Raw genomic sequence first — 12,883 nt, 5'->3', positions numbered from 1 at the left:
TAGTGAAAGAAGCTTGACATAAAAAGCCACATACTATATGCTTACATTTATATAAAATGCCCAGAGTAGTCAAGTCCCGAGAGAACATAGGTGAGTGGTTTCCAGGGTCTGAGGATGTGGGGAATGGGGGGCAAGGAAAATAACTACTAACAGGTACGGGGTGTTTTTTGTAGAGTAATAAAAAATGTTCTAAATGTGATGGTAGTGATCATTGCACAACTTTGTGTATATACTACAAACAGCCAAATTATGCACTTACTTAAAAGGTGAATTTCATGGTATGTGAATTATATCTCAGTGAAATATTAAAGTAGATAAACCCATAACATGTTTGATTCTGGAAAAAGACCTCCACGTCTAGAGGTTATATTTCTATTCAAACCTGAAACCATGAGATGACCGTTCTGGCTAAAGCTGTAAATATGCCTGACCTTAAAAGATTTTAGAAAATATTATCCTTTTCTGTGGCTGGAGCCTGATTCTTCACCTGTCTAGAGTGTGCTTCTTTTCTTACCAAAATAGTGGCTTTATCCATTTATTTACTTATGTAGACATAAAAGAAACTGGCATAACTAAGTCTGCCATGGCATATTCAAAACTATGAAAATAAATGACAGAATAAAATTCATGTTGATTATTTAATAACCAGCTAAACTTTGTAGCTGAAATAATGAATAATTATCTTCTAAGAAGAACACACTGTTGAGGAAAGGAATATTGGCTTAAAAAAAGGACTTTTTTCCTAATTTCCTAGTGGTTCTCAATTCCAGGACATACTTTTCTTCACTATTCTTTCCTTTTTGTTTGTTTATTCCCTTAGGCCCTTGTTATTTTTCTTCTTTGCAGAGTTTAATGCTTCCAGCCTCAGTTTTGGGTTGGGTAGATCATAAAATTGATTAGCTTTGAATATCGTAACTATTTAGTAGAAAGCTAACTACTTGTTGAAATAAATTTGAGGTTTTACATATTTAGAGGTACGATAAATGCTTCACTTTTTTACGTTCAATACTGCTCTTAAATACCTGTGCTTAATATTTTCATACTTACCGTTGATACCAACACTGGGATTTCACTTAGTATATCTGTTAATACTTTTAATTGAATATTATTGTCGATGCTTTGAGCATATGGAAGTAGTAACACCGTGACATTTTTGCTAATTCAGCCTTTATTGCAAATTCCTTACAGATTTACCGCCTTATTTGCTATAACATAGGAGGTAATATTTACTTGTTGAAGTATAGAATCACTAGAATGGTAAATGAGAAACTGTCACAAAGAGACTCTTATTTGAGTCTTCATCAGCTGCATTTTTTATGACAACATATGGATCCTGGTTGTAATCACCAATGTTATAGTTTTTGGTTTTGAATAATGAGAAGATTAGACACCGAAAATCATGCTTTGGGGGCAAGGTATCTGAGATTAAGCCTGAAAACAATGCACTGGCTCTTTATCTTTTTTCTTAACATGTGATCCTGTATGTATTTATTTTTCTGTCCAGGTTTAAGAGCAGGATTAGCTGCCTCAATTGCTGGGAGTTCTATTATCAACAAAATGTTACTGGCAAATATTGATCCTTTTGGTGCAACGCCATTTATTGACCCAGATCCAGATTCCGTGTAAGGAAATACTTTTGTAAATATCTCGTTTTGACTTTTCTTGTTTCTACTTTATACGAACAGTAAAATTGTCAATGTGTTACAAGAAATATGCTTCCCCATATAAAAAGGGTCATCAGGGGCGCCTGGGTGGCTCAGTTGGTTAAGTGTCCGACTTCGGCTCAGGTCATGATCTCGTGGTTCACGAGTTCAAGCCCCGCGTCAGGCTCTGTGCTGACAGCTCGGAGCCTGAAACCTGTTTCAGATTCTGTGTCTCCCTCTCTCTCTCTGACCCTCCCCCCATTCATGCTCTGTCTCTCTCTGTCTCAAAAAATAAATAAATGCTAAAAAAAAAAAGGGGGGGTCATCAGAAAATTTCAAAAGTTGATGATGATGAGTGCATTGATGCATTTGAAACACAGTTGTTTTCAGGATCTGTTCTCGAGGTCGGTCCTGTCTAGCCCATTTCCCTATGGCAAAATGAGGCATACCTGTATTCACTTTTCCCTGGAATATTGTATTATTTATTTCAGGAAGCATCTGGCCCACATTGATCTCTTCCCTTCTTAAAAGTACAGGTGTTTTTTTGTTTGTTTTTTGTTTTGGGGTTTTTTTTTTTTGGCAGTTCAGTATGAACTTTTACTTCTGCATATAATTTTTCTCTTGTTACATCTCATTTCTCTAATGACACTCCTCAAAGACGTCACCATATTTTTTTAATTTAAATTCATGCTAGTTAACATATAGTTTGTCCATTGATAAGAGTACAGCGGATGAGACTTTCTAATGATCAAGAAAGGAGGATTGGCACCTGACTGCAAGACCCTCCCACTTATGTATGTAGTAAAGGGTTCACGTAGGAAGTAAAAGAACCAAGGTTTTGTTACAAGTTTTAGAAAAGCGTTACTATGATTCTGTCTCTGCTTGGCCCCCTATCCCTTTTACCACATGTACCAAAAATTACACATATGTACTGGGGTTGTTCACATGGCATATGAACAGGAATTAATTCCTGCTAAGTTTTACTCTCTTCTGTAAGGAATGGAAACTTAAATGGTTTTAAGTGCTGTTTTGTGTGCAAGTTGTAATTGTTATGAATCTGAAATTGACTCTTATGTACTTTTCCATATTATCACAGAGATGGATATTCAGAAAAATGTGTCATGAACAATTACTTTGGGATTGGATTAGACGCAAAAATTTCATTAGAATTTAATAATAAGAGAGAAGAACACCCTGAAAAATGCAGGTAATTTTGGGTAATAGTTATAATGTTATTACAGGAAGGCAATTTCACTTTAATTTCATTTATTACCTCTTTTGCTTGCTCTGCCTTTAAAGATGAATAAATAATAGCTATTGAAATGTCTGCCAATATTTATTTTCAGGAGCCGAACTAAAAATTTGATGTGGTATGGAGTCCTCGGAACCCGGGAGTTATTACAAAGGTCGTATAAGAATTTAGAACAGAGAGTTCAACTTGAGGTAAGTTCATCTTGAAGTAAAGATATTTCATGTTATCTTACTTAGAAAAATAATTTCATTTGGGCAACTCAATTGGCTTCAATTCCTCTTTGAGTGTTTAAACACTCAGTGGAAGTGATTACCAACTTTATACTAAGGGAGGGCTAGACCCTGTATATGACCAATACACTTACCATTATCATTGGCGCCTGAAATCTGGATGCTACTGTGGAGTCTTGCCCCATGAGAAGGTGCAGCCATGAGAGTGCATTTATAGGAGAGCATTTGTAACAGATTCTCACAGATTTTCTCATTTAAGTTTATAAATCTTGACCCAATTCTATGATGGCTGATGTTTCAGAAATCCCTGAAAAAAACATTTATAGTAAATAGACTGTTTTAATTCAAATGTATATTCGTTCCAATTATTTCTAACAATAGTAAACTAAAAAGAGATCTTGAGCATTTAAATTTTTCAGTAGCTTTTTACTAATTTAAATGGGAAATTAAGGACAGCAAAAGTTGTTTAATCTCCTCCAATAAGAGGAGAAAGATGGTTGGAGACATGGCTCTGAAAAGTCTACTAACTTCTGTGACTTTTATTTTCTTTCACCCTTGGTCCAGGATTCATAGTTTATGCCAATATGCATGTCTTTCTTTCTTGTGTCTTTTTATAGCCAGATATTTTAAATTAAGGTATAGCCTACGTACAGAGAAGTATGTAGATTAAACAGAGCGTTATTATTTTAGGTGTTATCTTAATACTGGAATGAGCACTGGCTCATTCATTATCAACTAAATGTTTTAGTAAAGATAAACCCGCTATGCCTTCCACACTAGAACATAACCACATGATCAGCTAGTTTGATTTATCACCGCTTATAAAATATTTATATTTATATTTATATTTATTTATTTATAAAATAAATAAAATTAAGATGGATGTGGGGTGCCTGGGTGGCTCAGTCGGTTAAGGGTCTGACTTCAACTCAGGTCATGATCTCGTGATTCCTGAGTTCGAGCCTGCCTGGCGTCGGGCTCTGTGCTGACAGCTCAGAGCCTGGAGCCCGCTTTGGATTCTGTGTCTCCCTGTCCCTGCCCCTCCCCTGCTCATGCTCTGTCTCCCTCTCTCAAAAATAAATAAACATTAAAAAATATATTTAAAAATTAAGATGGATGTTACTGGCATTTTTTCCATTTCCTTTAAGTTAGTGATATGATTTGAACAGCTGTTCTAAAGCACACAGAGCTACCTGTTCAATTTATTGGGTTCAGAAAAAGTTCATTATTCTACTAAATACTTAATGCGTGTTTATTTTAAGAAATACACATTGAGCACCTGCTGTGTACCATGACTGGCCCTTTGGATAGACTATAGACCTTTGAATGTGTTTTTATGAAAAGGAAAAGAAGGTGTAAAAAATACCTATAGGAGTACAATCAAGCATAAAATGTTCTCAGTTATTTCAAGTGGTTGAATATGGATTGGAATTGGATTTTCATTTGTTCTAAGGAGTGGAGATGATTTTGATTGGGTATTAAAAGGCAATGTTATAAAGTTACGTTAATTATCTTTTATTGCAGGAATTATTTAATGACAATATAGCCCCTATTTTAAGAATGACATCTGCAAGCTCTTCTTTTTTAAGGTGAAGGATTGAGAATTGACTTACATGTCACGTATAATTACTCACCAGCCATATGATATTTGTTTCCTATTTCAGTGGTAATTTAGTTTTCATTTTTGTGATTGATTAGAAGACACAGTAAGTATAAGATACTTCCTGACATGCATGGTTTTTCTCTCCCTGGCTTTGGTTTTGGCTACTGGAGAAACTCACCCGGAGTTTTGGCCAGCCACCGTTAGTGACAGAGTGCCAGCACAGTAGCAGGAATTCTGAGAGGGGCTAGATGGGGTGGCTAGGACCCAGACGCCCTCACTCAGCTTGCTTTCAAAAGGATGCTTATAATAAGCACAAAGATGACCCTAATACAAGTGAAAATGTAAGTGACTTGAAAAAAAAGAAAAGTACCGCCCGATCTGGGCAGAAAAGTTAATATTTTTAGGGTTGGTTTTCTATAACAACTATAGTAATTTACACCTTAAATTTTTTTTAGTTAAAAAAATAAGATAAAGGTAATGTGTAGGAATATGTTTCTAGGAGAGCAAACATTACCGACACACTTCTCTCCATCATCCTTTGTCTTTGGCATTCTAGTGGCTTCCCAACTAGTGGTTTTGCTCTTTTTCTCTAACTTCTAAGCTTTTTACCTTACAGTGTGATGGGCAGTATATCCCTCTCCCCAGTCTGCAAGGAATAGCAGTGTTGAACATTCCCAGCTATGCCGGAGGCACCAACTTTTGGGGTGGAACTAAAGAAGATGATGTAAGTATTTCCTTGCGCCTTCTAGATTCCAGAGGCTGCCCGTATTCCTTGGTTCATGGCCCCTTCCAAAGTCTCCAAAGCCAACAAAGGCAGGTTGAGTCTCACAGTACATCATTCTGATCTCCCCTCCTGCCCTTCTCTTCCACTTTGAATGACTTTTGTGATTACATTGGGCCCACTGCATCATCCAGGGTAATCTCCCCTTCTCAAGGTTCCCCCTGTAATCACATCTGCAAAGTCTCTTTGGCCACGTAAAGTAACATTCACTACTTCTGCAGATTTGAACATGGACATTTTTGGGGTAGAAAGGGAGACGTTATTCTGCCTGCCAAAATACCTTTCTGTATTTTTAACTCTACATCGATGTGGCTATTATTTTTATTTTTAGAAATGTTAACAGGGCTCATTTGGCCGTTAACATTTAGGTCTATGTTTTTCGTCCTTTTAGACTTTCCTGTCAAAGGAGAAAAAAACACAACTTAACAATGTAACGCATATAATAATGTAAATAATGTAACAACTATAAAATTTACATTAGCTGTGAACTTTTTGTCAGCCTGTAACTACTCTTCCACTCTTAAATATCTTAAAGGGAAGAAATCAAGGCGATAAAGGTGAATAAAGCTAATGACTCCTCCTAGGTATTCAGACAGTGTTCTGAGAGCTTCACATTCATTACTGACAATCACGATTTTTTATCTAAATTTTACCAGTGAAGAAACTGACACAAAGTTCACACAGGAAGTAGCACAGACAGGATTTAAAACCACGCAGTCTCAATCTACTCCTGAAATAACTGTTGCACTATATGTTAACTAACTTGGATGTAAATTTAAAAAATAAAATTTTAATTAATTAATTAATTAAAAAAATAAAACCACGCAGTCTGCTAACAAAAATGATAAGAAATTGGGGTACCTGGGTGGCTCAGTCAGTTAGGCCTCTGACTTCAGCTCAGGTCATGATCTCACAGTTTGTGAGCTCAAGCCCCATGTCAGGCTCTGTGCTGACAGCTCAGAGCCTGGAGCCTGCTTGGGATTTTGTGTCTCCCTCTTTCTACCCCCTGCTCATGCTCTGTCTCTCAAAAATAAGTAAACATTGAAAAAAAAATTTTTAATGACAAGAAATCATCAATGTTTGCAAATTCATGGCCTGATATTTTCAGTTTTAATTTAGATACTGCTTTATGCTGAGTAATTTTTTTTTCCGAGGCATACTTGTTTATCATATAGTCAAAGAGAGAATAAAGGGGACAAAGTAAGACAGCCAGAATTTAAATTGTTTGATTAAATTGATTTTGTGGGAATGCATTTAACATCAAAACAAAGTAAGCCTGCATCATTTTTATCCTCTGAGGTGTCTGTTACCATCTTCTCAAATGCCCTAAAAAGTTGTCATATTAATATATAAAGCACATTATACATATTGCTTGTAAACATTGAAGGATTTCCCTTAGAACATGCCAGGTAAACTGGGTATTTTAGGTTTCCTGAAATTACATGCATCATTTTATCAAAACATCTGAGTTATGTGTGAACAGATATTTGATGCATTTTATGCCAAGATGGATTATTTAAAATTTTTTAATGTTTATTTTATTTTTGAGAGAGAGAGAGAGAGAGAGAGAAACCGAGCATGAGCAGGGGAGGGGCAGAGCGAGAGGGAGACCCAGAATCCGAAGCAGGCTCCAAGCTCTGAGTTGTCAGCACAGAGCCCTACACGGAGCTCGAAGTCACAAATGGGGAGATCATGACCTGAGCCAAAGTCAGATGCTCAACCAACTGAGCCACCCAGGTCCCCCCAAGATGGATTATTTAGAATAGAATGGTTCGCTGGTTTAAAGAGTGCTTTATGAAGGGCATGAACATTTTATCCATGTGGGTTTTAAATCTTTTTTATTAAGTTTGCTTACATTAAATCATCTACAGTGGGGTTTTTTTTGGGGGGGTGGTCCTTGGACTATCATTTCCTATTAAAATTGACTTACTTTCCTGCTTACTATTTCTGTAGGTTTTACTATGTATATTGCAGACTTTACATTGCTGATGTGCCACTTCATCGAAACCTTAACCTCATCAGGGGAAATGTAATATAGGTTTTCTTTTCAGATATTTGCTGCACCATCATTTGATGACAAGATCCTGGAAGTTGTTGCAATATTTGATAGCATGCAAATGGCAGTTTCCAGGGTCATTAAACTGCAGCATCATCGAATAGCCCAGGTTTGTTTTCTCTGATCAGACCTGACCTCACTACTCGGGCCACTGGGGAAGCTATTCCAAATGACTCCTATGCTGTCTGTTCATCTATAAAATACGAACTTTCTTGTCGTGTCAGTTGTTACCGTGCCATGGTAAGTGGAAAAATAGACATTCCATTCCACGGAATGGACAAAAAGTCAAGCTTGAATGCCCATTGTCGGTTTCTCAGGATGATTTATTCTCTAAAATGACTTGTTTTATTTCAGTGCCGTACGGTAAAAATCACTATATTTGGTGATGAGGGAGTCCCAGTGCAGGTAGATGGCGAAGCATGGGTTCAGCCTCCAGGGATTATCAAAATTGTGCACAAAAACAGAGCTCAGATGCTAACAAGGGACAGGGTATGTAAAAAAATATTCTTCTAGATTTTTATCAAGAGTTTTAAAAAATATTCAATTGTTATGAAAAATAGAAACCACGGAAAAATATTTAAATTGTCTCTTAAATCTGACAAGTCATTGTAGTTTTAAATATGAACATTTAATTTTTTAAAAAAGTTAATAGACTATATTTTTAGTGTTTCTTTTAGGTTTACAGAGAAATTGATCAGAAAATACTGAGAATTCTAATTCTGTTCCCATATACCTCCTTACCTCGCGGACATATAGTCCCTTATTATTAACATGTTGTATTAATGTGGTACATTTATTACAGTTGATGAGCCAATATTGATAATTATTAATTATCAATTAATAATAATTATTAAAGTTCATAGTTTACTCTTCATGCTGTACGTTTTATAGTTTTTGATAAATCTGTAATCACTTGTATCTACCATTATAGTATCCAACAGGATAGTTTCACTATCCTAAAAATTCCCTGTCCTCCACCTATCATCCACCACTCCCTCCGTTACCTCAACCCTTGGCAACCATCTACCTTTTTACTGCCTCCACAGTTTTGCCTTTTCCAGAATACATGTTTTAATTAAGGTTACACCCATAACAGATAAGACTGCCAACACCCATCTTATCCATTATGCATGTAAAGATTGAAGCATAAATTGAAGCTGTCTTTTTAAAAACTTTCAGTGATACATTCATTGTCATTGATCACATTACTTATTCTGATAACACTGGAAAACTTTAAGATACCGTTTTTGTATCTTATGATTTCTTTAATGAGGCTTTAGATTAGGAAAACAGCAATAGTTTCAGAGTCATTCATGTAACATCTAAATACACACTTATTTGGGTCTCAGAGCTTCAAATTAACAATTCCTTGCAATATTGATTGTAAATAGGCTTTTGAAAGCACTCTAAAATCTTGGGAAGATAAACAGAAGTGTGATTCCGGTAAACCAGTTCTTCGAACCCATTTGTACATCCAGCATGCCGTTGACTTGGCAACAGAGGAGGTATCCCAGATGCAGCTATGCTCCCAGGCGGCAGAGGAGCTCATCACTAGGTATGGTGGGCCTGCTGGCTGTGGGCGGGGAGAACTCTAGCCTTGGCAAATGTGCTTTTTTACTTTTGATACATAATTTCAGTTGTTCGGGGGTATCTAAGAGAGATGCATTTACTCTCCTTCCTCATTTGCTGCCTCATTCATGCCTCCTTAAGGACTGTGCTCCTTCATTAGACCCCCGCCAGCACGTACAGGTGCACACCCTGTGTTTTCTGTCAAACAGACCTTGGACTTCCTGAACCCCAGTGGGGAGCTTGCCTAATGTTACCTAACACACAATGCTCTTTCGTTATTGTTTATTTCACCAGTTTTACACAATCTTTACACTATACTACTTACTGATATGTTACCTTGTAATTATTAAATGGTTATGGAATGTAGAAAGAAGTACAGACATTAATCCTGCTTGCAAGGAGGTTTGGGGATGTGGGGGTGGGAAGAGTCCGAGAATCGGTTTCCAAAAGACATATCTGGAGATTGGGAGACAGCACAGAAATTAATTTTAGTAGACAAAAAGGGAAAAGATTAAACAAACAAGCAAAAAACCAAGTTCCATGAATGTAGAACAGATATAAATCACTATGAGCAGGAGTAAACTTCAATGGAGGAAGGGGGGGTGGGCAACCATGGACAAGTTTCTTACCACCTCTTCACCTAAATCTTCTCTACCAAATGGGGATAATAAGAGCTAACTTTGCACGTCTTTGTGAAGGTTTAATGAGACCCACCGTGTCTTGTCACATCATGTCTGGCCTATTTAGTGTTCTGGTAGTGGTAGCTATTATATTCTTCCCACACTTCATCTGGTCACTGATAAAAATCTTGAAAAAGAAAAGAAGGAAAGCAAAGCTCTTTAAATATTTGTTAGAAACCTAGAATGTACTAGAAGTTGGAGATATAGGAGAAAAGATACGCATTTCTCCCTATAGCTGGAGACCAACATTCAGAATTAAAATAAAGTATAACTACAAGATACTAAGTAGCTTAGAAGCAAGGTAAAGGAAAATGAATTGGCAGCTATATGCACAGAACTGCATTACTGTACCTCCCAGCTTCTTATTCACAGAGAGATTAGTTTTAGGGTACTACAAACAACTTCTGCGGACTCCACGTTACAATGGGGTTGTTTTTCTTTCTTTTCCAGGTTGGTGAGGGATAAGTGACAAATAAAATCACTTATATACACAAGGTATACATGTGATAATTTGATATATGTATACATTGTAAAATAATTACCATCATCAAGCTAATTAACATATGATGGAAAACAATATGGTGGTTTTTCAAAAAATCAAAAATAGAGCTACAGCATTTTCTTGAGACCAAAATATACTTCCTATATTATCTCCCTTGAAACCAAATATACGTCCTATATTAACTTCCTGTCAACTAACCAAATAACCTTATCAAAAAAAGGGAAGTGAAGGTTGGCCAGACTTGGTCAACCTAGTTTGGTCAACCTAGTTTGGTCAACCTAGTTTGGTTCTCCATATATTCACTAGTCTGTTTGTTTAATTTTGTAAAAGATGAAAATCAGGCTCACTCATCTATTTTCAAAACTTACTCATTTAATATTCAGCAAATAATTTTGAGTCTTTGCTACATGCCAACCTCCATATTAAGCCCTGGGGATGACAAAATGGCTGTGTTGTGGTCCCTCTTCTTAATTTGCTGGCAGGGTAGTAGGGAAAAGTGTGGCCATAGGACTTACAAGACTCACAGTGGGGCACTGTGGATGAACAGAGGAGGCCACAAAAGTAAGGGAGGGCTGCCTGGAAGAAGTGATCTCCCAGCCAAGTCTTGGGCGGAGAGTAAGAGAAGGAGCATTCTAAACATGGGAACAAGCCTGGGCAGAGGCCCAGAGGAGTGTGAGTGCATAGTATTTTTAGGAAATCTCAGGAAACCAGGGTGGCATGGTATATGTGATAGAGTGGGATACGTGGATGGAGAGGTGAAGAAGAGCCAAGTCTTTATCAGAATGTTTCTGGAAGCAATGTGGAGCGTTGTCTGCAAGACAGCAAAGCAGGGGCAGGGTGAACACTCTTGGAATGGTCCTGATAGGAAACAGCTGATTGAGGTAATAGAGATGGGAAGAAGAGAGACTTAAGATAGATTAGGATCTAAACTTGCTAAATGGCCTGAATTATGAGACAGGGCGACTCTAGGGTTTCTACCAAATGGCTGGATGGATTATGGAGCCTTTCAAGGAACCATAGGATTCAGGAGGAAAAGGAGATTTGAGAGGGGAAAATGACAGGGTCTATGTTGGACTTACAGAATTTAAACTACATTGGAAATTTCTAGATTTAGTAGGCAGTCGAAGTATTCATCTGAAATCGATTTACCTCTTTTCCTTTGTTTGTAAGTTAGAATAACTTTTACCCACCTCTGTCCTTCTGATAAATGTCCCATTCTTCATCATTTCTCAAGATTATTGGTAGCAATACTGAGACGACATTTGCAAATTCCTTTGTGGCTTGGGTATCAATTGTATCATCTTTAAGATTTAAACTCTTTTCCTTTACTTTTGGTTCAACCATACAGGACTAGTCTCTTCTCTTGTGTATAGCGCGTTCTCCTTGAAGATGCCAGAAACAAAGGATTTGAATAGTTTGGCTTTCTTGCTTCTCTGCAAACTTTCCATCATTTTCTAGCAATTGGTGGAACTTTTCCTCCTTTCTCTTCTTTGGCCTGAGCGCCCTCCAGGATCCTGTCTGTTCAGGACATTCTTGAAGGTTGAGATTCTAGAGGACTGTGGCACAAGAGGCTTTGGAACTGATGGACATAGATTCAAATCCTAGCTCTATTACTTAATTAGCTTTGTATGCGTACTGAATCTCTCCAAGCCTCAAGGTCTCCGTCTATAAAGTAGAGAAAATTCATCACAGCTACCTTTTAAGTTGTGAATATTAAATTAGATAATGTCTGTAAAGAACTTTAGCAATAGATGACAAATACAGGAATGTTCTTCCCTTAATCCATTCTATTTCTTTCTAGTCAAAGCTTCAATGAATAAAAGATTAAGTTTCTGCTCCCCACATTTGGGACCTGTCTCACTTTACAATGATACTTCAAAATGAAGTGTTCTTATATTTTGTTCTTCCAAATAGCACTTCAATTTGTTTATCTGTGATGCTCAGCCTAACTTTTCCTATTAAGATTTTTGGTTTAGGGGCGCCTGGGTGGCTCAGTCGGTTGAGCGTCCGACTTCGGCTCAGGTCATGATCTCACGGTCCGTGAGTTCGAGCCCCGCGTCGGGCTCTGTGCTGACAGCTCAGAGCCTGGAGCCTGCTTCTGATTCTGTGTCTCCCTCTCTCTCTCTGCCCCTCCCCTGCTCATGCTCTGCCTCTCTCTGTCTCAAAAATAAATTAAAAAAAACATTAAAAGAAAAGATTTTTGGTTTAGTATTCTTTGTCGCAATGGGGTTTGAAGTTTTTAAATTTACCCTTTGTTATTCGTAATTGAGCACTCATTAAAAAAATTTCCGTAATGACTTTTTATTATAATTATTATTATTACTTGCCTTAGTGTACCACTTCTGCACTTGAGAAAAATCAGCAGTGCTCAAAGTTTTTTTGGTTCGTCTGCTTTACTTTTGCTTTCAGGATCTGTGACGCAGCCACCATCCATTGTCTTTTGGAACAAGAACTGGCCCACGCTGTGAATGCGTGTTCCCACGCACTGAATAAAGCCAACCCGCGGTTCCCAGAGGTGAGGAGTTCATGGTAAATTCTTATTCTACGGATTGTTTGGTATTACACAT

General features: G+C 37.3%; 1 protein-coding gene across 5 annotated transcripts in view; it reads left to right on the top strand.

Annotated features, from left to right (window-relative positions):
• The window catches only part of DGKH (diacylglycerol kinase eta), a 180,523-nt gene that overhangs the window by 143,780 nt on the left and 23,860 nt on the right, over positions 1-12,883 (top strand). For all 5 annotated transcript variants that reach the window (XM_043579634.1, XM_043579643.1, XM_043579629.1 and 2 more), the window contains 8 exons: positions 1,505-1,622; positions 2,740-2,850; positions 2,990-3,086; positions 5,345-5,452; positions 7,561-7,674; positions 7,920-8,054; positions 8,957-9,120; positions 12,726-12,831. In XM_043579634.1, coding sequence (XP_043435569.1) covers positions 1,505-1,622; positions 2,740-2,850; positions 2,990-3,086; positions 5,345-5,452; positions 7,561-7,674; positions 7,920-8,054; positions 8,957-9,120; positions 12,726-12,831 — 953 coding nt within the window. The remainder of the gene's footprint in view (positions 1-1,504; positions 1,623-2,739; positions 2,851-2,989; positions 3,087-5,344; positions 5,453-7,560; positions 7,675-7,919; positions 8,055-8,956; positions 9,121-12,725; positions 12,832-12,883) is intronic.

Source organism: Prionailurus bengalensis, chromosome A1 (assembly GCF_016509475.1).
Source record: "Prionailurus bengalensis isolate Pbe53 chromosome A1, Fcat_Pben_1.1_paternal_pri, whole genome shotgun sequence".
NCBI classification, from domain to species: Eukaryota; Metazoa; Chordata; class Mammalia; order Carnivora; family Felidae; genus Prionailurus; species Prionailurus bengalensis.
Note: the sequence above shows the minus strand (reverse complement) of the source record. Positions and strands in the feature narration are given on the sequence as shown.